The following is a 25,473-nucleotide window of genomic DNA, read 5'->3' on the forward strand; positions in this document are numbered from 1 at the left end:
CCGGTAACCAGCTCGCCAGTGTACCTCTGGCAAGAAAAGCATGATGGGAATATAATAAATTAACAATAAATTACTCAATTGCTGCAAGTTGTGCTGCTAAAAGGAAATGCAGAAACTTCTTGACAAGATAAACAAGCAGATAAAACTTGCAAAATTATATAAATTAAGAAATCCGATTTGACCGGGACAGATGTAGTGGCGGATAGAGAATTTATCCGAACCATCTCCCAACCGGGTTTATTTATAAAGATTTGTGGGGAAAAAACACGACCAGATTCTATTTCTAGCCCTAAACAGCCAATCCCTGCCTCCCTCAAGCTCACAATTCACTCGTCACAATCCACAGCAGATCCCTCTGGTTGAGTGCATTCGCCGGCCACCCACCGCTCTTCACTCCCCTGTCCTCATTCCTATAACCTCTTCACCCAAAACAGAAGCATCCAGCGTCTCCAGCACCAACAGGTACTCATTTAGCGGAATAACATTTTGATATTCAATGTTATGGGATGACGGAAATTTTACATCAGTTTTTTAGCGCGCTTGAATTAGGTTCTTTGGAAATTATCTTCCAATTTGCCGAGAACTGCAAACAACAGTGAATTTTTGTGAAATTGGCTTTTAATACTGAATGTGTATTTTACGAGACAATTTGAGATTTTGTTGGATTACTGTTTAGTGTCTATACTCAACAGAATTTGCAATCAGTAACTTGTCTTGCTGATACTAATTGATTTTGCTTTAATGTAGCACAAGTTGCCTTTAATTAACAGTTTCTTGATTTTGGATTTGTTTATAGAAATCTTATTTTTATGATGCTTGGAAGATTTTAATTTTCAATATAATGCGGAAGTTTCATGGAGGATTTTAATGATTTTATACAAGGATTTGAAGTTCGAACTATATTTGATGGTCTTATGATCTATAGATGGAGATGTAATTTAATTTAAGCTTGGACTTTATCTTTGAGAAATTGATTTAAAGAAAACCAGATCAGGTCGGGTGCCCAGCTACTAGCTGACCTGGAGTCGGAGACGGGTGGTGGATGCAAATATTCTGAGTCAGAATTAGGTGGTGAAAAACCCGTCCCCAATCCGATCCATTGCCATTCCTAGTTGTTTAGCAAAAAAAAAAAAAGGAAAGAGATTGGCCCGCTTAATTTTCTGATTCTACAGTTTCTGAATATTTTAATTTCTTGCTTGAATTTGTTTTCGTTTGTCTTTAATTTAATTTTGTTTTTGGCTGTTTTTTTTTATGGAATTGAATCAGTATCCATTTTGTTTTAGACGTAATTAGGAATTGTACTTGAAATGGTAGGATATTAAACCCGAAGTCAGCTCTTTCAAATATTAACAACGTAATAACCTCTCATCTTTCTCAACAGATCTTTTCAGTATCCTCTTTTATTTGAAGTGACTAACAAAATCAGCTTGACTCTAACTGGTTATTTGAAATGACTTTAACAAAATCAGCTCGACTCTAACTGGTTCCCACAAACCTCCTGTAGTTTTCAGGCTCAAGAGCTATGAACTGGGTTCAACGGAAGATCTACCTCTATAATGTCACTTTTGGTCTTTTCATGTTGGATTGGTGGGAGCGTTACCTTTTCAGTATCCTCTTTTATTTTATTTGATCAGATAGATCTGTTTTATTTCATCTTTCTGTTTTAATTCATTTTGAATTTTGAATATAGAATTCGAGTTTGCGAGTTCCTAAACTTTGGCAGATATTCTGATGATCGTGTTGATGTGGTTCATTTTCTACAATGGATCGCGATATGTCACTGACTTTTGCAAGAGGTAAGTGGCATCAATACTCTCACCATCTTTGAATTTGAATCGCCAGAAATTCAACTTTTTGAACTTGGAATTCTTTCAGATATAACTTTTTCAAAACTCGATCAATCCCTACTTATCTAACTTGATTTTTCTTTAAAGATTCGATTAGACCAAATCCGGGTCCAGTTGATTTAATATCATATTGGGGGCAATCACTTTTTTGTAGCCACCATAGTTTAGTTGTGTCGTAGAGAAGGGATTGGATTAACTGGTCGCAATAGATAGTATACACGCCCTTTGAGCTCTGGATATTTGGCATGCTTGAAGAATTCATAGACTGGATTTAATACATTCCTTTGTTAGATTGGATTATTATTCTTTCCACTTGGCTAAGGAAAAGGTACTAGAATACCCTCATAGAACCATCCAGATCTTTAACAAGATTTATGCTTCCAGTGAAACTGGAAGTTCTAGACTTTGCATCTGGACCTCCCATTGAGTTTCTTTCATTGTAGCCCTTATTTTCGCTCTGTTGAAATCTGGGGATATTAGAAGCTATGCCCATGTATGTTTACAGCAGTACTAGGCCAGTATCTTGAGATTTAGCTGTCACCTGGGAAGTTAGGGCTTTAGTTCAAACAATCTCGCTGGTCCAGTATCCATTTTGTCAGGAATTTAATGACTTCGGCTCCAAATCCTCAAAAGACAAATCTTTTCTATTATTCTGTTGTCTTTGAATTTTTTACTTCTTACTGCATTCCACACCCCTTCCCCCCCTCTAGTGAGTAAGTTGATACACATACAGATCATTGCCTTGTATATTGAACTAAGCTTTTGTGTTATTACAGTGTTGTGGATTTTAGAATTGAAATAGCAACCTGTAACAGCCAACACGTGTTGTTGGTGTTTTACAAGGATTATTCATAGTAGTAGAAATTTCAATTATATCAGGTTGTCAAGCAATTCCTTGCTCCTAGTACAGGATGCTTTTTCTTCAGTACATCCGTTTTTGATTGCCCGAAGTTTTTTGATATTCCATGCATACATTGCTTTTTAGTGTTAGAGATCTCTTTGCTTAGTGCTTGTTGCAAGGTAATGTTGCAAGGTAATGTTATGTGACTGGAGGCCTTTTCTTAATCCTTAACAATCAAGAAGTTCCATAGCTTCCAATTTCCCTCTCTGGAATGAAGACTAAACTGCTTTCCCTATGCATTCTGCACTCTGCTTATCTTCTCATACGCCTGACCTTTAAGAGCTTTTCTTTTGTCAGTTTCATCAATTCTTCTTGTAATCTTCGTTTATTGTTTTGATCCCCAACATTTGTTAGGTTTCCCCATACTATCCTGAATTACTTGCTACCTGTCTAGAATGGAACTGCACTGCTCATGGCAATCCATGCACATCTTACATCAACTTTATTTAAGAATTCATTTGGATCAGCAATGTTTCCAAAAATCCTGGATCAGTAAATCGATATTCGATATCCGATGGCTTTGTTTGTATGCAGTGCTACAAACAGTGCGCATGAGTGAACAAAATATTTTTCTTGCTTCTTTATTTCAAAATTTGAATGAGTTGGCATGTGGGAATGATGAACTTCCAGATAGTTATCTGCTTCCGATCTTCAACTTTGATTTGTAAATAATCTTATTCTGTCGTTTGGGTAATCGTTCCGTGTCCCACTGTGCCATGAAATGAAAACATTCTAGAGGATTGTTTGGGCCGACGATATCTCCTTAAAAAAATTGGGGAACATAATGTTGCTGTCCATTCAAAATATTCAAGCAGGCACTGTAAGATGATACTAAAATGCTGCTTCTTGTCCCTAAATTCATTCTTTTTTCTAAGAAGTAGAAAATTGCAGTCTGATTCCTCCCCTTGATTTCAGGCACCTAGGGTGAATCCCGGTAACGTGAACGGATCACAAGGGGAAAAGCGATAGTGGCATGCTCCTGGATCTAGTCTGACATGAAGATTTCACCTTTAGTGCTCTTCTTGGGCTTGATTATGCGCCATCTTTGTAATGATTACAAATCTCGGTCTTAAACTTTTGCAAGGATTCAAGAATGTATTCTTCTCTATAGTGATCGTTAAACTTTTCCGATCAATTGCAATTGATGGAATTTCGTGTTCATGTGGCGTTTCTGTTTGGTATTGTGATGCATATATTTTTTTAAAAGTATTTTATGCTTTAATACACTTGAAAATACATGAAATATACTGTGCATTAAAATTACTAAAAAAAATCAATTTAATATTTTTCAAGATTTTAACCACTGCAAATTCAAAAATAGATTGAAAAACAATTATGAATTATAGATTTTTTTTAACCAAGCTTTCAAGAAAGTTTAAAGTGCAATCTATGCAAAATTATTAATTAACCAAACACTTTCACCTATATAGTTGAGATAAAATGCAAACTGCAAGTACCACAAAAACAAACAGAAACTACCAACTGCATACGTGCAGCTTTGAACCTTTTAAAAAAGCATTGCAGCCTGCTGCTGCGAGCTTGGAAATCAGTTCTAACGCCTCGACCAGCAAGTGGTTGCAGAGTGAACAGAGAAAAGGAACCAACACGAGTGGTAGAAAGATAACTTTTCAACATTCAGTTGAGCGTGAGGTACTGCAAACGCAATCCATTCATTTCAAGACATCTTATACAGTAATAACGAAGGCTGCTAGAAAAAGGCCACACACTAACACATGTAATCAATGAATCGAGACCGGTAACCAACTAGCCACCGTACCTCTGGCAAGAAAAACATGATGGGAAAAGAATAAATTAACAATAAATTACTCAATTGCTGTACGTTGTGCTGCTAAGAGTAAATACTGAAATTTCTTGACAAGATAAACAAGCAAATAAAACTTACAAAATATTCTAACTTCACAAAAATAATGAGAAACCCATGGAAAGTTAATTTCTCTGCCTTTGTGCATATATACGTGAAGTCATCCATCTCCATCTTCTAACTTGCTATCAAAAAAACCAATCAGACAGGAACAGACAAGCCCTTCTTTGCCATGCTATCGAGGACATCATTCAGCGCTTGACACAACCCAACAATCTGCAAAATAATGTAGAAGACAAGGGTTAAGAGCTGCTTATATGTAGTATATGAGGCAAATTGAAAAGCAACCTAGCACTGGTTAAATTCCATGAAATTTGTAATCATGGCAAAGAATCACCTGTTGATCCCATTGTTGCAGCTCTTCTGTGTCATCCTCAAAATGTATGACAGCTTCGACCTAGCATAAGAAGGTATATTAGATGCAGCAGAGCAAAATGAAGGACGACAAGGTTCCTAAACTTCCTAGGAAACAGATGGAGAGCGAGCCCGAGGCTAAAAAAGCAAATAAGATTAACCCCCAGACAGTTTAAATTTGATGTGATGGGAGCAACAGTCCCAGTAGAACATATTAGTTTTGTTGCAAAACAGGTGGTTGCTAGCAGGAAAAAATGATGAAATGAATGAGGCAAGCCACAACAAAAGCTCAACTATAGTATAATAAAAAATAGGATAAAAATGATCCCAAGTCCATCATGGTCCTCAAAATGATAAGTAGTCTGAATATCAAGTGTGAAATTTAGAAATCCACAATCAGAATTTCATAGTTCATACCTGATCAATCGTTCCCCTCATTCTATCCTCGTAAATCATTCTTGATGCTATCTTCTCTGCCTGCAAAGCAAAGTAAATATGTTCAAGCTCCAAAAACGATAAGCACTGTTAAAGCATATTCTGAGGAGGAAAAAAGAAGAAGAGGAAAATGAAAGGACAGAACCAACACTAGCAGAGACTTGATATTCAAAGCATGACCCAAATAAGCAAGCATCATAAAGCATTGCAGATAAAGAAACGAGTAAAACAAGATTAAATAGGCACAAAATTTCTAGTATGCATGCTCTTATCATCTGAGACGCACCAGTCAATGGATGGATCCAAGCATATGGAAAACCCATGAAAATTCATAGGAAGACCGAACTCCCATCAGATTTCAAAACATAACATCAAAGGAGGAAATATTTAAGGAAAACATGGCATGCAATATGATCAGTGGAACATCAATTAAGTGAGAACCTTGGCAAATCATGACAAACCAACCTTGTGCGGAGGGATTCCCAGCAACGTGCCCAACTCATCAAAGCTACAGCAAAAATACAGTGGAAAACAAAAACAAAAACAGTACAGATGTTATGCCAGGGAACCTAAAGGAAAAGGTAATCCAAGAGGACCAAGACCATTGCATCTCCAACCTAATATTTGTGTACAGTTTGCTTGCACTCAAAAGATTGTGCTCAATCATAGCACGATCCAGTACAGTGAAATTGTCTGGCAGAAGTGCTTTCTGTTGAATAAGCAAAAGGGTACCAATCATAAATCATAATCAAGTGAAGGTAGCATCAATAAACAGTGTGGAAAAGATGTTTTAACCTGATGTGCTTTGAGTTCCTCAGAAAATGCATCGATTTCAGGTTTTCTCAAAATTCTCTCTAAATACACCTGGTAAATTCATACAAGGTTTCCATTAATAAAACTTGGGAGGCATTGAGGGTGAAAAAACATAAAAATGAAAACAGATATATTGGTGCAGTATGGTGAAAGTGTGTGTGTTTGTGTGTGTGTGAGAGAGAGAGAGAGGGAGGGTGAGAGAGAACCTTTTGTAATATAGGATAAATTTTTAACTTCGAGCATCGTTCATCCTAGACCATGCTTCAATATATCAGTATATCTCCCAGCAGTATAATGTGAATCAATTTCTCATGCGCATATGCTAGGATTGTTTACCTTGTACAGAGTAGCAAGAACACGTGATCGTTGAGGACCAGCAGCAGCCAAGATTGTACATGTCACAGCAGCAGATAGAGCTTGCTCCAATGCTTCCTCATCAATAGTTCTATGATGAACACAACAGAATAATGTAAATAACTACGTATATCAGTGTATCAACACACCAACAATTTTTAAATAGGAACAGGAGAGTGGATGTGCACCATCTCTTTGCAGAAAATAAATTTTATATATTAAAAGTTGAGAACAGCAGCAATTTTTTGTTGCAGATGATAAATTTTATATTTTAAAGCTGAGCACAAAGACAACCATAAAAAACAAGCTGAAATATTCAAATATGAAAGGCTATATTAAACGATATACTTTCACATGGAGTTGGATAATTCATAAGCATAAAATGCAAGGTACTGCATTAGTTACAAGTAAAGTCTTCTGAATTATGTTTCCATATCCAAAATTTATTTAAGGTAATTTGGAGAGAATCATAGCAGATGTGGCATTCAGTGATGCTATAAGGACAATCACAGGTAGTGCAGAAGCAGGAAAGATTCAATGCTTGGATAACAATCTATATGACTAAAAAAACAAAACTAGAAAAACACAATTGGATAAGAATCTAAGATTCCACAGAGAATGAAAACGAAAAAATAAATGTACCAAACAATCATGATAAATATAAACCTAGTTTTACATACTCATCTCCTATTTGTCTCTTCTCAATTTGAGAGATGTTATAGTAACGCAGAGCTGCTTCCAAAAACTTCCTCTTTAAATCCAAAATTCTTGCATAACACACCTGACAACATGAAAAAAGAAGCAAACAACTTAACAAAACAATGAACTTTTCAGCCTTGTATTAAATCATCCTTGGAACCAATTGATTATCTGAACCTTGTATTGCAAGTTCAACACTTCATGTTGGCTGTTGCTAACCAAAAATGAAGCTTTATTGATGAAAGCTTCTGCATTAACTGCATCATCATCCTGCATATATAAACAGCGGGAAATAACAGTAGCGATCACAAACTGTTTTATGAGACCTATAAGCGAGAAAATTCCCTCAACTTGCATTAAAATAAACTCAGATTTTGGAACTTGGAGGCACAGTTTCATCCAGATGTGGACTGATGTCAAAAAAAAAAAAAAAAAAAAACCACTCCTCTCACTCTAAAATTTTAGAAGAAAATCAAGTGCACATGCTGATAAGAGCAGGTGCACCCGAAGCAAGAATAATGGCAAGTACTACGGCAGTCAAGCCAACAAAGGTGATGGGTGAATGTGTTCACTTTCATATAAATAGCCAACAGTCTGGCTTGACAACTGCCTTTAATTTCTAATAAGCATATAAAATCAAACAATATCCACAGAAGTCCAGTGACTACCAAGTTGTTGACTATTGATGAGTTCATCACATATCCTATGCATGCATGAGAAATTCAATACCTCGAGATACAAGCGAGCAATTTGGACACACTTAGATAATCTGAATGTATCATCAATGATCCTGAAGGACAAATTATAAATATACATATATATATATATATAGAATGTCAAATAGGGGTATCTCAATAATCAGTAGAAATGCATGCTCTTATAGTTAAAAATATAACTCAGACCTCATTCCAGAGTCTAGATCAATGCCACTGAGCATCTGAGCTGCCTTTGACCATTGCTGTTCTGACTCGAATAGTTCAGCAAGTTTCTCTCTAATTATTAGCACCTGTTACTCATAAAATAAAATAAAAAATTTCGCATCACCAATAATAAAGGAAGTGACTTTTGTTAGCAAGAAAAATCATACAGTCAGCCCATCGGACTTTCAAGTAGCGAAACGCCTATGAAGGAAGCACATTCTCATAAATTCAGCCTAGTTAAAAGAAAATTAACTTCCAAAAACGTAAAAAAGAGACCTGCTCTTCGAAAGAAACAACTCGAGGCTGAATCTGAGCAAGGGTATACATGGCAATCTCCTTTTCAGTCTCCGGCTCCAACCTCCCTAACTCATGAGCAAAAGTCTGCAATAGCTGCCTCGACACTACCAACGGTACGTCGTCCGACAACACTACATGTCGTTTTTCAACAATAGGGTAAGGCCATAAGAGATTAAAAGGATAAAAAAAAAACAGTTGAAGGAAAACCTACTGTGATCGATGAATTTCTTGGATTGAACGATGTCGTTGGAGGAAAAAACGGAGGAGAGAATGTGCTTGTACTGTTCGATCTTTTGCCTCTGGTCAGTAATAGCCGAGGCACCGGCGAAGGCACCCTCCATGTCTTTGTCTGTCAATTTTCTTTTCTGGTTGAGACCTAAGCCCCAATTTCTTTTATATTTAGCGCTCCTTCTCGGTTTCAACAGTGATTCCAAAAATAATTATTTTTTAATTAGTATTGTAATAACAATTAATTTTTATAGTATTAAAATAATTTTTTAATTTTTTTTAATATTAACACAACTAACTATTTAAAAATATTAAAAATATATTTTAAAAAAAATTATTTTTTTATAATTTTTTAACCACCAGAACAATGGAGGACTAAGATGTTATTTAAAATTGTGTTTTAAACACGTTTGATTAAAATTTTAATTTTTTAATTTAAAATTAATTTTTTTATATTTTCAGATAACTTAATATATTAATATTAAAAATAATTTTTTAAAATAAAAAATATTATTTTAATTATTTTTAAATAGCAAATATTTTTAAAAAATAACTATCAAATAAACTCTCATTAATAAAATTCGGTGTTTTTACAGGACATAGAGATTGTTTATAGCGTTGTTCTTACAACAAGTTGAGTCACGTTATGAGTGATGGCTGCTCCATGGCATTTTCATCAATTTGGTTGGTATGTTTACATATACCTCCTTGGGATTTGTATTATTGTATAACTGACAGCGGCTTATAGTTTTTTTTTTTTTTTTAATGTGTGGTGTCTGAGCCGTGTACCTCAACTAATTCCCACGGGTCCTAAAGTTAACGACCAGGTAAGTCTCCAGTGAATATTAATATTAATAACCATATGACTTGAACCTGAGAATATAGAGGAGCAAATCCCTTGATCCCAAGCTGTTACCACTAACCACCTACTAAATAATTTTCTTTTTCTTTAAATAACAGAGGATCGCGTAATAAAATTATTGGTTAAAAAATAATAATATAAGAACAGAGGAAAAATGATTGATCATGTACTAATTCTCTGAAATTTGCATGTATTATAACCTTGTTTTTAGAAATTTAATATAGAAATTACATATTTAAAAATAACAATGTGATTTTCACTTTAAATAATAAAAAAATCTAGGTTATATTTGTTTATTGTTTTAGAATAAAAAAAATATAGAAGATAAAAAAAAGTGTTCAATTTTTTTAGTGAATTTCTATGAGTTTTCTTACATTAACAAACATAAGGAAAATAATAACTGAATTGTGACACAACTTTTGTTTTTATTTTTTTGGGATAAAGCCGAAAATAACATTATTAAGACAGGAGATGACAATTCTATCCATCCTTTTTCTCCTAAAAAATCAGACAACAATTGGATTGAGAAAACCATCAACAATTAGGCAAGACGTCCACACGTACAAAGCATAACGGCTAGAATTTCAAGATAAGCTTACCATACAATAACATGTAGTAATAGGCTAGGCAAACCGTTAGGACTTACAACCGACTAAGCTTCCAAAATCACAAGACAAATCTCTTTCTCGGAGATCCGAACTCAGCTCTTTCAAAATTAACAACCTCTCTTCTTTCTCAACAGATCTTATTGCCGGCTCCCACAAATCTGTTGTTGTTTTTAGGGTCAGAGCTATGAACTGGGTTCAACGTAAGATCTACCTCTATAATGTCACTTTTGGTCTTTTCATGTTGGATTGGTGGGAGCGTTGCCTTTTCAGTATCCTCTTTTATTTTATTAGATCAGATAGATCCGTTATATTTCATCTTTCTGTCTTAATTCATTTTGAATTCTGAATATAGAATTCGAGTTTGCGAGTCCCTAAACTTTGGCAGATATTCTGGTGATCGTGTTGATGTGGTTCATCTTCTACAATGGATCGCGATATGTCACTGACTTTTGCAAGAGGTACGTAGCATCAATACTCTCACCATCTTCGAATTTGAATCTCTAGAAATTGAACTTTTTGAACTTGGAATTCTTTCAGTTTTTACTGTTTCAAAACTCCAGCAATCCCTGCATATCTAAATAGATTTTTCTTTAAAGATTCGATTAGACCAAATCCGAGTCCAGTTGATTTAATATCATATTGGGGGATAATCACTAGATTGTAGCCCCCCATGTTAGAATGTAGAGCAATAAAAATTTCAGGGTCTTGAGTCACAACGGAGAGCAACAAGAATGGCAAAGGTTTGTAAATTAGAGAGAAATGGATTGAGTGAGTGTTCTGATATTCCATGCATACATTGCTTTTTAGCGTTAGAGATCCTTTGGTTAGTCCTTGTTGCAAGATAATGTTATACGACTGGAGGCCTTTTCTTAATCCTTGACGATCAAGAAGTTCCATAGCTTCCAATTTCCCTCTTTCTGGTATGAAGATTAAACTGCCTTCCTGATGCATTCATGAAGATTAAACTGCCTTCCTGATGCATTCTGCACTCTGCTTATCTTCTCGTTCTCTCCTGACCTTCAAGAGCTTGTTCTTTTTCTTCTCTGCTGTCAGTTTCATCAATTCTTCTAGTAATCTTAGTTTCTTGTTTGATCCATCACATTTTTGGATACTGTTCAGTCTCCAAAATCAATTTCTTCGATCTATTGCCTCTACCCTTAATTGACTGATTCCCACCACCGTCCTTCCAAGACTATCGTCTTATCTTAGATTTCCCATGGCTATCCTGAGTTACTTCGTCTAGAGTGGAACTACACTGGCTCATGGCTATCCATGCATATCTTACATTAACTTTATTTAAGAATTCTTACATCGTTTGGTCAATCCTTATGCATCCCACTGTGCCATGGAATGAAGACATTCTGGCGATGTGAACTGGGGAATATAGTGTTACTATTCAATCAAAATATCCAAGCAGGCACGACAAAATGATACTGAAATGCTGCTTATTGTCCCTGAATTGATTATTTTGTCTCAGAAAAAAGAAAATTGCAGTCTAATTCCTCCTCTTGATTTCAGGCATCTGTGGTGAATCCCAATCATCAAATGTTGCAGTCATGTGAATTATCACAAGGGAAATGCCAATTTGGAATAAATGAATGATATAGTAGAATTTCCTATCTTTGGTTCTCTTACTGGACTTTATTCTGCACCATCCATGTAATGATTATAAACCTTGGTCTTAAATTTTGTAAGGATTCAAGATGTATTCTTTCTTATTGTAGTGATTGTGACACTTCTCCGACCAATTGCAATTAACGGAATTTTGCATTTCATGTAGCATAAAAAACTGAATCTTTCTCTCTTTTCTTTTCCCCTTTAACACCATATTCATTCTGCTTTGAACCTTAAAAAAGACGGTTGCAGTGTGCGAAGCAAGTGAATGATTTCTTGGGCTGAAACTATGGCTTAACCATTAATCCAGTCATTAGTTGATTATGGTTTTTTTCCGTCCTATCTTTTTGATGAAGGACCAAATGATGCACCACTCGGGTATCGGGCCTGCTCCTTTCGAGGCTTTTGTGAAAGTTCCAAAGTGCAAGGTATCGGCCCTCATACTCAAATTTATTGTACAAGGTATTGCTGTCAATTGCTTCTTTACATGCCATTTACTTATGTTTGTAGGTGTGCATGCCGCGTATACATGTTACTTTGCACACATGCATGCATGCCATTTTATATACTCGTGTTATCAGCAAGGCACTTGTGCTATTTTATTATCAATGTGGCTTGTATACCCCCACCAATACATCTCCATACTTAAGGAATGTTGTGTCTCCCCATTGCACCATCCAAATCAATATATAAAAGTTGCATCAGATTCAGAAACATATGCATATTCCATTTTTTATGGATTTTTCTTCCTTCCTTTTTTCGGTCAAAGCAGTTGATGCATGGTTATGCAATAGTAAGTGGCCTTCTTTGCAGTCCATATGGATTCAAAAGCTTATCAGTGGGATATGGACTACCATGGCTATTTAGATCTAAGAGGCTGATAATTTTGTCCATTTTTTGGAGGGAACTCCAATTAAGAGTATGTTGATGTACGTACCTCACATGTTGTGCGCCTAAGATAACAAGTTGGACTTCTACTTTGTTGGTTGTCAATTATCTTAAATTGACTTTCATTTATTTGCATAAGGTTATTTGGGACATGCTAGTATTATTTCATATAGCTAAGACCTTCCAAGTGTTCTCAATGAAGTGATATATTTATCATCAGCGAAAAAGGCGGAAGTGGTATGGTTTATTTATTAGTTGTCTGTGCAGTGAGCGGGTGCTTGGTAATCAAGAGGGTCTGGCCAAGGAAACTGTCGCTGAACTGCTGCCAGAGAATGGTGAGGTAATTCTTACCAACGTCGTGCTTTCGCTTAACAGAAAAAAGATATACTAAACATATCCTGGTCCTTATTGTGATTCTGTCATGATGAATGATGACATTTGTATTTAAATATCTGAAACATAGAGCTTTTAATTTAGAGCATACCTACATGTTCTATATCCAGCACTTGGGATTTAAGGCCTTCTGTCATGACATGTGCCTTGCATGTGTAGGTGCTTTGCTCTTTTTGGCAATACTAACTTTGCAGCCATCCTGGTTTAGTACATTTCTTTCATTGTTTGGCCTTGCATAAACCAATGCTTGGGGTAAATTGGTGCTTATAGAACTGACAGCACATTGATGCAGTTCAAATGAGGTCTGATTTTATCAAAGCCAAGCCAAGGCCTGAGATAAGATTAATAATTTACTGAATCTAATAATCTAGTTTGTCTTTTTTTGGTGAAATGGCTGATGGATTATGTTCACTACCTGCAAAAAATCCCCTCCTTAGAGTTTTGAGACTCTCCAACGATTAAGTCATTATCATATGAGAGGAAAAAAAAAACATTCTTCTTTTAGAAGAAAGCCTTAGAAATAGATATATGTCATTTTTAGTAGAGAAAAATCGAACATGCCTCGTGGAGATAGTCTCTTTTATAGCTCTTGAGATCCTCTCCTTTCATGGAAGGGGAAAAATGTTCATTTACATGTCCCATATAAGACTAGACTGTTGGAATCGTCATGCCTAGGTGGCTTGTCTTCATTGGAAGAAGGTGTCCCTTGGAAAACAAAATGGCAGTTTGCATTAAATACGGTAATTGAGTGAACTTATAGAGATATGTAATAATATGAAAAATCATTCATCCGATGATTGGAGTAAAGAGATTCTTTTTTAACCCTAGTTCTTGTTTGTGACTTTTTTTTTACTTTCATTCTTTGTGCTTTTTGAAAATCTACTCCCGTAGCAAGACCCTAAATTATCTTTTACTCAGAGCAAAAATAGATCCTAGGAACATCAGACATATCTCTAAAAAGAGAAGCGCTTCATCCCTTAACGAGGAGATTCAACCAAAACATGAAAGAAGTGATAGGGTAGTTTCAACCAGAACCTGAAAGAAGTGATAGGGGACACAGGTCCCTCATTTTGGGACCTAGGACGAGAGAAAGTGCTACATTGGCGGTCTCCTTTGGTGGGGAGGAGGAGAGAAGATCCCCTTGTAGGAGTCCATCTTTTACCCTTTTCAAAGACTTTCAGGAGAGAGGGAGGTTGCCTAGGACTCTTAAAAACGATGTCCCTAGCAACATATGTGTTGTGGACATGGAATTCATGACTTGTCACCAACCTAACGAGTACATGGCACAAGTGCCTCACCCCTGATGAGTGTATCGACCAGCTGACCTTGAGCTCCTCTCAGGGTTATTTTGAAATTACTGCTCCCATCTGCATGTATGCAATGGGATACTCTTTCCTTCTTCAAGGATGGACAATTATGTCCTTTTTCAAGAAATTCTATAGAATGGTTGGGCTCGAGCCCACGATAAATGTTTTCAAAATTTGCTACGTTGGGTCACTAGTACTGATGGTGGCAACTGTCGTGGGTGCGACGTCGGGGGCTTTGACGAGTTGTTCATGCCTCCTGAGGAGGTGTTGTTATTGGGAAGGAAAAAGTTTAAAGTTTAATCATAAAATTATGATTAAGGTTTAAGAGTTGTCACCTGGTATTATGGTTACTAAGAACTTTTGGTCTGCGAGAGTCTGAGTAAGGGACTGGTTGAGCAAGGAGAAGACACATCCTCCCTAGTGCACCCTACCTAAGGTAAGGTGCATTGTTGTTTGATTGTTTTTCTAGGTCGAGTTTCTATTTGTTGGTCTCATCTAAGGTTTAAGGTGGATCTTCCTTCGTTCTAAAATTCAAATTTTAGCATCACATTTATTTTACACCTCCAAATATTAAAGTCTACATCAAAATCCCTAAAAAATGATTAAAATGATTAGTGAAGGGTTTTTGACATTTTGACCAAATTCCAACGGATAATCATAAACTGATTATGATATCCATATTTTTTGGATTTTTAAAACATGAGAAAGATGCAATTTTTTGTCTTTTTATAAAAATATGCTTGGAAACTTTTTAGGATTTGGTCGTATGCATGAAAACAAAATATTTTTATCTTTTTTTTTGTCTTTTGAAAAGAGAAATTAATTTAAACATTTTGAGATTTGTTTTTAATTTTTTTTTAGAAATATTTTGGAGAAAACCAGGTATTCTAATATCGGATATGTATCTTACAATGTAAATATACAGCCCAATATTATGCAAAATTGATAGAAAAACATGTAAGAAAATCATAATTTTTTTTGAAAAGATTTTTGAAATTATATATATAGGCTAGGCCGAGCCCAAGTTGGGCTCAGATCGGCCCAACAGATCTGACCCTTTTTTTCTTTTTTTTAGGGGGTGGGCCAGACTCAGCTCAACCACGTGGGCTAAGTTGACACGGGTCCAGCCCACCTTTAGGAGTTAATTATTCTGCCATTGCATGCAACATATCTCATGCATGCAATGGCCACGAGAATCGGGGGAAGGAATGGGGGAAGAAGAAAAAGGAGGCCACCTGATGCAAGTGGGAGGAGCTGCTAGTCTGGGTGGCTGACAAGAGGCCGATGGCAGCGTTGGTGGAGAGTTTGGCTGCTATCGCAGTTGGAAGAAGAAGAAAAGGAAGAAATCTGCGGAGGGGAGGAGCTGGCGGTGGTTGCCATTATCACCGACGAGGAGATGAGTTCATAGGGAGGCTGAGCCGCTGTTTGTCACAACATGAAGAAGGTTGTGGTGGACAAAGAAGCAGTGGAGAGAGAAAAAGAAGAGAGAGAGAGATGTCGGCTGGAAAAATTGGGAAGGTTGGTTTTTGGCCAACTTTGGACTTGATTTTCTTCATACTCAGGCCATGAAATCCACCGTTATTTTTAGAGGGTGGAGGAGGGAAGTTTTTTCTTTAATTACGCCAAATCTTGGCTTTTGTTTCGGTTGGGAATGATCTCAACTGTTTGTTCAAAGTAGGCACCATGAACTGTCAAATCTAACAGTTCAAGGCTACATGAGTCGGCCACTTTAGGCTAGCGTCGCGGTCATTGTGGTGTCAATTGGCCTGAACGGACAATATGTCACGTGATCGTTTTGGTGCAAGTTTTGTCAAATTTGATGGATATATAAAGCATTAAATGCACATGAAAAGTAGCCTCCTGAGTAGTCTTTTCAGGCAAAAATTAAAGAAGATAATGAACAGTAACCACACGACACGTTGTCTGGTTCCTTTTTTATAATTATTCAAAATGATGTCATTTTGGGGTTTTTTAGGGTTTTAATTTAGTTTTAATTTCTTCAATTTTACCTCCAATTTTAATCAATTAAGCCCTATAGTTCGGTATCTTTTGCAAAATAGTTATTGGCTGTGAAAATTTCTAATTTAACCCCTAATTGACCCAAAAACTTTGATTTTCTTGTGATTTTGCCCCTGATTTCAAGTCATTGACTTGATAAAAATTAATTTTGGTCTCTTAAAATTTTAATTTTCTCAATAAAGTCAAATTGGGCCCCCAAACTTAATTTTTCACCAATTAAGCCCCTAATAAAATTAATTTGACCCTTTTTAAAGTATAATTAAGTCCTTGCATCTAATTAAATTCTTTAATTGAACCCAAATTAATTCTTAAACATAATTAAAATTTAATTTGGCCCATGATTAAATCAAATTAGCCTATTAAAAATTTAATTATGTTCTTTAATCATTTAATTTAACTTTGAACTTGCATTGTTTCTCTATTGTGGGACATAATGGGGTACAATTAGGCCTCAAATTTTCTCTAAAATTACAGCTTGATTTTTATGTATTTTTTGGAATCCTTCCCAGTCTTTTTTCTCCACGTTGTCAGTTTTTTTTGAAAAAAAAAAGTGAATTTGAGGAATAACCTAGAAATGGTTTATCACAGCAACAATGTGCGATGGTTCTTCACCTTTGCTAATAGGAGCAATAGTGCTATGAAGAACACGTTGACTAGGAAGCCAACGTCTGTTAAGAAGTGGAGGGGAAGATGACTGGTTATAATATATGTTGGGACGATCAATCATCGAGAGGCATTGCAGTTAATTTGGAGTTATTCCCACTATTAGAAGGTCACCCCCACGAAGTAAACATCAAGCCTCGTTTAAGCTCGAATGAGGAGAAATATTGTGTTGTGCTAGATTCAACCCGCATTGACTGACACAACCAAAGAGTTGATGTTTTCTCCCAAGTGTAGGAGTGTCGAAGTAATAAATAACCCGACAAGACAGGGGTCGAACCACGGGGAGGTTAATTGTATAAACTACAAATAAAGAAATAGATAATAGCAGAAAAGAGTTGAAGAGAGCTTTGAGATGTGATATTGATATAAGGATTAAACAAGGATAAAATAATTGTCAAGGTTAGAGGATCCACTAATGGTATTTCAAATAAGTATAGTATAAACTCTTTTTATTACTCAACTGGAAACCACACACAAAGGAGGTTCCAATCGGATTATAAATTGTTAACATGATTACATTAGTTATCTTATTTGAACAATGCTAATACTTGTAAATGTTGTCATGTATTCATGATTATAACTTATGTTAACAACAAATCAAGTTCCTTCCATAGCACAAGTGTCGGTTATACCATACGGTTGGGCCATGAAAGTGCCTAGTATTTGTTGTACCAAGGGTTATATAACATAAATCTAGATTAACCATTTAACAAGCAAAGTATTAAAAGTGAACAAGATAACAAATACAAAACATGTTAGTATCAAACATTAAAGTCCATGTTGAGTTTATACTATACTTATTCTTACACCATTAGTGTAACCTTTTCACCTTGACATAATAAACTTAGCTAAACATAATGAAAGAGAGAAACATAAATAAACAAAATAAGAACATAAATAAGATATAAGTTAACTAAGTAAAGGAAAGGAAATGAAAAGCATAAACAAGAGATTAATATAAACAAAACTTAAGCATTACAAAATTATAAAGAAAGAGAACAAGAACATGATCTTGATCTGAAAACCAAGATGCCTAAATGCATGATAAATGCCTCCTTTTATAGGTTAAAATTCAAAAATATTGATTTGATGACTAATTGTTGAGTGGGTGGCCACATCTTGACTTGGTGGCAATCCTTATCTTATTGTCTGAACAAAACGTCATTGCTAACATTAGAATTTGAATAGATAGTCTTCATGAAAGTTCTATGAAATTATCTTAGCTTTCCAACAAAACAAGAATCAGCACATATAGACTTCTAGAACTCGAGATATGGGCTGAACACTGAACAATGTCTGGGCTGCAGGATAGATTCTGACTTCTCCGTTGTTGCTATAATTTGAACTTGAAAACGACCTTTTTGAATCTTGAAATCTTCATGAAAGTTTTAGGCCTATGTCTTAGCTTTCCATCCATATAGATCAGACCTAAATCCAAGTTCTACAGCTCCAGGTATGATAATAACCGAATAGTGTTCCAGTTTGGACTAAACCAACATCTTTTTTTTAAGTTTAGCCCTCTCTTTGTCTTCTCAATTTCAGTAGTTAAACTCATCAATCAATCCTTTGATTTATGTGATAGACCTGTATTTAAGATGAACATTTACCATAAATTAAAGGTATCTTATATTATTAGACACGTTATTATAAAACGTGATCTAGTTAAGGAGTTATTAATAGTTTAAGTGCAAAATGATGATATAAAACCTTGATAAAAATGCACTTTTAAGTACTAATCACTGACTATGAAGTTGATAAGATGACTAAGGGATGTTACCGGGCTATTTTTCAAGGTATAAAGTTGCTTTGCCATTTTTCTTTGTTTTTGCCTTGTTTCAAAATCTAACCTCTCTTTATCCTTACAGGGTTAATAACCAAAGGAGAAGGAGATGTGTCATGGGATTTCCTATAAAGAGCTTGCCCAAGGGTTTTTTTTTTTGTCTCATACCACTAGTAGAGGCCGGGGTGAAGAGGGGAGGGGAGATTCCCTCATCCTCATCGAAGAACTTTTTTTTCTTGAGAGCCTTGTCTCTATGGAGACAATAGTGGGGGATATAGTCCCTCTAGAAGCTGAGGGCTGTGATCTTCCTTTATCTCGGGAATAAGTAAACTTGGCTCCTCCTGTCATGATTGCGGATGCAACCATCCACTTCAAGAAGGGAAAAATCTCTACCCTACTAGAAACCCGTGTTCTAGTCCCACTGATAGAGGCTTTTGCGGCCGTGTTCCCTTTGCCTCAACTTCTTGTGTTACTAGTTGAGGAAGCAACAACTAGGACCTCCATTAAAGCTAGCACTAAGGAGTTTAAGGGTGTTTTCTCTAACTTAGCTCTAGGTCGTAATTCAATTGATTTTTCAACTCTAACGAGTGAGGAGAGGAAATTCATGGAGGCTATGTTTGGAGGGAAAACGGACTTCGAGATGGTGAGAATATTGGAGAGGGTCATCACCATCCCATCAGATATCTCAACGATGTCTGATGAAAGCTTTCATCATCAGACAAATGACTTTTAATGTAAGGAAAAAATAAACTCCTATTTCTTTTTTGCTTTGGTTTGATGATTATATTTTTTAACATTTATCCTTGGCAAACCTTTATAATGTGTGCCCACTTTTAAAGACATTGGTGACCGAAAGGGGTTATGGAAGGGCAGTCGTTGCTGTGAACAGGGAAAATTAGATTGCCTTTGAACAACTACAAGAGGAAAAAACTGTTATAAAGGCCAAGCTGCAGAGTATTGAGGTGGCCTATATCACGCTAAAGGACCAAGCTCAAGGCCTTTCCCTTTCACGTTAAAGGACCAAGCTCAAGGCCTTGCCTTTGAGTTAGGTTTCAGGGAAAAAGCACTTGAGGCCTCCTATAACAAGGTGGTTCCCCTAAGGCAGGAGCTTTTTGAAGCCAAGGCCTCTCAAGTTAGTTTGTGAGGTGAGCTTGCTGCTGCATGAACTGAGCTTATTGCCACTGCTAAGGAAAAAACCCAGCATTCCCATACGAAGTTGAAGGCCTTAAGGGACTTTCCTAGGGAGTTTTAAGAATTTTTCAAGGGTTTAGCAGCTTTGACCGGGATGATGGGAGACTTGTACTTCTTCAATCTTTCAACAAGAATACATGTGGATTTCATTGCAGCCTTCCATTTAGTCTCATTCCTTGATTTCAAAGATGCATTCCTGATCAGGGCTGCTGTAGACCAGTGAGAGAAGTATCTAGTAGGGGAGCCTAAGCTAAATTTTTAGACCCCTTTGTATATATGTATTATTATTTCATATTATAATTCTTTTACCTCCATATTGCTTTCCACGAGTTTAGATTCCTTGTATGGGTTCAATGCCCATACATAAAAAATCATTTTTGGGTCCAACACCTATACTTAGAAAATCATTTCTTGGTCTAACGCTCATACTTAGAAAATCGTTACCAGGTCCAATGCCCATTCTTAGAAAATAATTTATGGCAATGAGTGATGAATCATCTAACCTTATAAGAGTTTAGGATAGGCATGCCTTCTAGGAACCGAAAAGGGATATCATTTGTAAACGTTTGTTTATTGATAATGCAACATTTATCCCATCTTTAGAGAAAAGTGTGATCGCACCAGGAAAAACATGTCAATCCATTCTAAGATAAAATGTTGTAGCACTAGGAAGATGTTCATTACTTCCAAAGTAAATGTGTTATCACACTAGAGAGAGTAAATTCATCCCATTTTTGAAAGTTTGAGAGGCTTGCGCCCTGGAGAGACCATATCCATCCTCGTTATTGATGTAGTGTCTATCTCATCCTTAGAGAAAAATGTGATCGTACCAAGGAGAACATGTCAATCCCTTCCAAGGTAAAATATGTCTTAGCACTAGGGAGACGTTCATTACTTCTAAAGTAAATGTGTTATCGCACTCAGGAGAGTAAATCCATCCCATCTTTGGAAAATTTGAGAGTATTGCGCCCTAAAGAGACCATATCCATCCTCGTTGTTGATACAACGTCTATCCCATTCCTAGAGAAAAGTGTGATCATACTACGGAGAACATTTTAATCCTTTCCAAGGTAAAATGTGTTGTAGCATTAAGGAAATGTTCATTACTTCCAAAGTAAATATGTTATTGTATTGGGGAGAGTAAATCTATCTCATCTTTGGAAGATTTGAGAGGCTTATGCCCTGGGGAGACTGTATCAATCCCCATTACTGATACAACGTCTATCCCATCCTTGGATAAAAGTGTGATTGTATTAGGAAGAACATGTCAATCATTTCTAAGGTAAAATGTGTCATAGCACTAGGGAGACATTCATTACTTTCAAAGTAAATGTGTTATCGTACTAGGAAAAGCAAATTCATCTCATCTTTGAAAGATTTGAGATCTAAAGAGTAGAAAATATTAGTTATTTTAAATAATATAATTTATATACAAGAAACTTACATTTCTAGTCATTGACCATAATACATTTCTATCATGCTTTGGGGCCTTAAAGAGGAGAGGAAATTGCGTTTCTTCAACGAAAGTTTTATGGGTAGTCGTTAAAAGGACTCTTCCCAGATAAATATAGTTCCTTCAATTATTATGAAAATATGACTAGTGAAAGAAAATGTAACCTCCCTGGTCATTTACCCTGTAAGGTCCATAAGCTTAGTAGGAGTCTTTAGTTAGCAATAATTCCTAAAGTTATATTAGATTGAACCAACTCTCTATTTGTAGCCATTGAAGGCTTTTCAAAACCTCGAAGTTCCAATGATGATAGTAATTAAGGATGATAATGGCAACGAAGCCATTAGTTTTCAATAACTTTTAAAGTTACACGATTTGAACCAATATGCTGATGGTACTTGTTGAAAATCTTCCAAAACTTCAAGGCTCCAAATCCATTGGTAATTAGGAATGATAATGGCCTGGCTCATGAAGGAGATATCAGTGACTTTTTGATCATTTTTCCACTGATAGTGCCACTAATGAGGTTCGATTTTTCTCTACTACAAATAACATATATCTATTTCTAGGGCTATCTTTTAAAAGAATGTTTTTTTCCTTATATAATATTGACTTAATCACCAGAAAGTCCCAAAACTTTAGGGAGGGGACCTTTTGCAGGTATTGGGCATAAATCATCAACCATTTTGTCAAGAAAAAATAAACCAAATTGTCAAAACAAGGAGATTAATAATCTTATCACAAGCCTCGGCTTGACCTTTAAGCTCAAGAGATAAAATTGAACCGTATTAAGTTCTATCATTTTGAGAACTAAACAACTTTATTGATATTTTTCTGGTATAGAATAGATGCTTGGCTTTGTTTCTACAAATAGAATTGTAACATCATGACTAAAATACTAAAAAAAAAAGGGAATCTTTCTCCGCAACTGAAAAAGGGAGTTTCATAGGAGGGGACCTTTTGCAGGTATTGAGCATAAACCATCAACCATTTCGCCAAGAAAAATAGATCAAATTGTCGAAACAAGGAGATTAATAATCTTATCACAAGCCTCGGCTTGACCTTTAAGCTCAAGAGATAAAATCGAACCGTATCAATTTCTATCATTTTGAGAACTAAACAACTTTATTGACATTCTTCTGGTATGGAATAGATGTTTCTCTTTGTTTCTACAAATAGAATTGTGACATCATGACTAAAATACTAAAAAAAAAAAGGAATCTTTTCTCCGCAGCTGAAAATGGAAGTTCCATAGGAGGTTCATAAGTTCCATACATAATATATGAGTTACTAAGCATATTAATTGGGTCCGGGCATGCTAAATCATTCCCATTTAGTTCAAAAAGCATGACACCCATAGTTCTCTTATCAGCTTTGTAACTGCAGGCTAGTCTATGACGCTTTGGTTCTTGCTGGCATATAAAGGGAAGTAGACAGATTGTAGTAGTTCAGTTTGTTAATAGAAGCACTAGTTTCAAGTCTCTGCTACCATATAAAGAAACAAGTAGCTTCAATCTGATAATATGATGGATTCTAAATCGGCACAGGGTGTTGTTATTCAGGACTGCTTAAATTCTTTTGCTTACCATTATTATTTAGAAGCGAGCATGCTTTACAATAAGTTTTAATCCCCGGGGTTCTAATTTTTATTTTGACTGTTATTTCTCTGAAAGTAACATGTTTTAGAACTTGGATGTACAGTGCTTGTTTTCAGTGTCATGTGTAGTTATTCTGAAGCGAGGTGAGCTTATTCCTTGTGCAGGAATGGTGAACGTATGTGTGTTTGGGACCCTCTGATCCTCATCCCAATTCGCATATTGGGATGTGTTACTGAACACCTTGCTGTCTTTAGGCGTGTATGGAAAGAAGGTGGAACCGGTTTTTTGTACTGGGGTGCCAACTGCTATGAGAAGGCTAATATTCATAGTTTCTCATTCATTCATAAATTAGAACAGCTATAAATCCTTGCTTTCCCTTTCTTTTTCTTTGACAAAGAAATGTTTGCCTGCGAGCAGATAAGATTTTGGCGTTGCCTACTGCCAAGTGATGGATTTTGGTTATAAATCCTTGCTTTTTTTTTTTTTTTTTTTCTGGCAATGAAATGTTAGCCTGTAAGCAGATCAGCTTCAGGTACTATCCAGGCTAGGTGTTCTCATCTTCCCGTCAGCCAGTTGCTTCTATTATGCTAGATAGCGCACACTTAGTGGCTTGAATCCTGTTTTTCCATTGCAGACATTTGTCTTGTTTTGGCTCATTATGGACCATTCAAATATTCTCCATGCTAAACTCGGAATCCCACACGAGTGCCATGGATGTAGTAATTGAAAATTATCAATGCTTGGCGCACTCTTTCTAACACGCGCCCACGAGGAAGCTAGAAGTTGTGAATGGATGGATGGTGCTGGGTTTGTCTATAATACATGTTTCATGTTTTGATTATTTTTTCACCTTTTGTTATTCTATCAGGACTTTTCGAGTACTGCAGATCTGTACTTTGAGATATGGGAGGGATGAAAGGCTTGCTCTTCTGGAAAAGACAGGCATGTATCTAGGTCCAGATCGATGGAGCGTTATACGCTAGAGCACATGCCAATATATAGATGTCATGCGGGGTGAGATCTTCAGTGCATGCCGATCATAAATATTGGCAGTGTTCCATGCATTGAGTATATTGTTTTTGTAATTATCCATGGAAACTTTTTGTACTGTAAAGATGAAATGGTTTGTCCAACTGCATGAACTGCTTTACTGGTGGTGCTGAGGCAAAGTAATTCTGGACAAGAATATAACGGTACTTTGAAAGAACCATTGCTAGGATTCTCCTGGCATGCATGACGTTAGCCTATCAGCACATGGCATTACCCTTCCAAGTGGCCAGGTGTGTGCTTTCTCCCCCCTGCTTGAAACTAAAGACTCGTAACCATCAGCAGTATTATGCCATATGTAGTAGTAGCATAAATGTAAATGTTGCCTGAACGTCATTATATTCTGTTCATAATGTACCTGATCTTTTGTTTTTTGTTTTTTCATAATAAAAACATACATGTGTGCAAATAGAGAAGGCAATGCCTGCGGCATGACGTCTGACCTTCAACGTGTAATCCGTGTGTTTCAGAGATTCTTTTGGGATATTTGAGATGAGGCTTGAAAGAAATTTCTGATGCCGTCCCGATTAACACTTAAAAACCCCATTTCTCCTCGGTTGGATAATTAAAGTTACGCAATCAACTCCATGTACTGGAATCGGAATAGCAAGAGTGGGGCAAACCTTTTTATAAAGGAGAAAAGGTATGGAGGGAGGGATGAAACCATCAAGGTTAAAGGTGTGCCTGCTGGAATCGGAAAAGCAACCTCAAGATAATCAAATTGGCTATCATTACTTCGTGGACCTGTCACCCTTCTCTGCCTTTTGTTTTGTTCTTTGCTCGCTGACTAGTAGTCTTATTTTTTATTCCCTTTGGTCCATCAACTTTGTTAGTATACAGGTTTTAGAAATGTGTAGTGTAGTGTATGTGTTCTCAGATTCCCCTCAGTACTGCCAAGCTTGTTAAGAGTAGCAGACTGCTTTGAAATTGAATTAGTAAAGGGTGTTTTCTAATCTATTCCATTGGTTTTCAATAATTGCAGCCTGATAGAAAGAAAGAGAGGAAGGAGACTCCATTCCTCGGACACCTCTTTTCTTTTCTTTCAGCGTCTGTGTTATTTCTAGGTTATAATCTTTTTTTTTTCTTGAAAAAAAATCAAATTTTTAAAAAAAAATTTAATATTAAATTAATATTTTTTTAAGTGTTTTTAGATGATTTTGATATTTTAATATTAAAAATATAAAAATATATTATTTTGATATATTTTCAATTAAAAAACAATTTTTATCACAAAATCAAACAGACATAACTTATGTTTCTTTCCGGAAAAGAAAACAATGATAGGTTTTTATTAGAAACTAATAGATTTGTAACATAATAATC

General features: G+C 36.0%; 3 protein-coding genes across 5 annotated transcripts; 2 read left to right on the forward strand and 1 right to left on the reverse strand.

Annotated features, from left to right (window-relative positions):
- The first annotated feature begins 127 nt into the window (after positions 1-127).
- On the forward strand, positions 128-11,973 carry LOC18096580 (uncharacterized). 2 transcript variants are annotated; one of them, XM_052450731.1, is made up of 4 exons: positions 128-462; positions 1,505-1,607; positions 1,724-1,796; positions 11,719-11,973. In XM_052450731.1, exons 2-4 carry the CDS (start codon positions 1,523-1,525, stop codon positions 11,729-11,731), a joined length of 171 nt encoding a protein of 56 aa, XP_052306691.1. In that variant the 5' UTR covers positions 128-462; positions 1,505-1,522; the 3' UTR covers positions 11,732-11,973. The 2 variants fall into 2 exon arrangements, with proteins under 2 accessions (XP_052306691.1, XP_006386935.1); XM_006386873.3 differs by lacking the exon at positions 11,719-11,973 and adding an exon at positions 3,664-3,909.
- Positions 4,359-8,891, reverse strand: LOC18096581 (COP9 signalosome complex subunit 4). Of its 2 annotated transcripts, XR_002980406.2 has the most exons (15): positions 8,714-8,891; positions 8,482-8,633; positions 8,188-8,291; positions 8,015-8,075; positions 7,463-7,555; positions 7,267-7,367; positions 6,569-6,677; positions 6,439-6,483; positions 6,215-6,283; positions 6,037-6,128; positions 5,885-5,927; positions 5,402-5,461; positions 4,968-5,027; positions 4,652-4,846; positions 4,359-4,527 (listed from the first exon to the last, which is right to left on the reverse strand). XR_002980406.2 is itself a non-coding variant. In XM_006386874.3 (14 exons), exons 1-14 carry the CDS (start codon positions 8,841-8,843, stop codon positions 4,772-4,774), a joined length of 1,194 nt encoding a protein of 397 aa, XP_006386936.1. In that variant the 5' UTR covers positions 8,844-8,891; the 3' UTR covers positions 4,543-4,771. The 2 variants fall into 2 exon arrangements, 1 of the variants encoding a protein (XP_006386936.1); XM_006386874.3 differs by lacking the exon at positions 4,359-4,527 and having other exon boundaries at positions 4,543-4,846.
- Positions 11,974-12,127: 154 nt separating the features above from the next.
- LOC127905011 (uncharacterized) lies at positions 12,128-25,105 on the forward strand. The gene is made up of 3 exons (XM_052450730.1): positions 12,128-12,276; positions 12,970-13,042; positions 23,268-25,105. The coding sequence occupies exons 1-3, from the start codon at positions 12,138-12,140 to the stop codon at positions 23,464-23,466; spliced, it is 411 nt and encodes a 136-aa protein (XP_052306690.1). The 5' UTR covers positions 12,128-12,137; the 3' UTR covers positions 23,467-25,105.
- The last annotated feature ends 368 nt before the right edge of the window (positions 25,106-25,473 follow it).

The sequence above is a fragment of the Populus trichocarpa genome, chromosome 2, assembly GCF_000002775.5.
Source record: "Populus trichocarpa isolate Nisqually-1 chromosome 2, P.trichocarpa_v4.1, whole genome shotgun sequence".
In the NCBI taxonomy this organism is placed as follows: Eukaryota; Viridiplantae; Streptophyta; class Magnoliopsida; order Malpighiales; family Salicaceae; genus Populus; species Populus trichocarpa.

What these genes read in the sequence shown, in the direction of transcription:
- LOC18096580 (XM_052450731.1), top strand. Translation starts at nt 1,523, where the DNA reads ATGAACTGGGTTCAACGGAAGATCTACCTCTATAATGTCACTTTTGGT. An exon ending in GTGGGAGCGTTACCTTTTCA is followed by an intron (nt 1,608 to 1,723) that starts GTATCCTCTTTT and finishes AAACTTTGGCAG; the next exon opens with ATATTCTGATGATCGTGTTG.
- LOC18096581 (XM_006386874.3), bottom strand. Translation starts at nt 8,843, where the DNA reads ATGGAGGGTGCCTTCGCCGGTGCCTCGGCTATTACTGACCAGAGGCAA. An exon ending in TTGTTTCTTTCGAAGAGCAG is followed by an intron (nt 8,292 to 8,481) that starts GTCTCTTTTTTA and finishes TATGAGTAACAG; the next exon opens with GTGCTAATAATTAGAGAGAA. An exon ending in GATCTAGACTCTGGAATGAG is followed by an intron (nt 8,076 to 8,187) that starts GTCTGAGTTATA and finishes TTTGTCCTTCAG; the next exon opens with GATCATTGATGATACATTCA.
- LOC127905011 (XM_052450730.1), top strand. Translation starts at nt 12,138, where the DNA reads ATGGTTTTTTTCCGTCCTATCTTTTTGATGAAGGACCAAATGATGCAC. An exon ending in ACTCAAATTTATTGTACAAG is followed by an intron (nt 12,277 to 12,969) that starts GTATTGCTGTCA and finishes TTGTCTGTGCAG; the next exon opens with TGAGCGGGTGCTTGGTAATC. An exon ending in TGCTGCCAGAGAATGGTGAG is followed by an intron (nt 13,043 to 23,267) that starts GTAATTCTTACC and finishes TTCCTTGTGCAG; the next exon opens with GAATGGTGAACGTATGTGTG.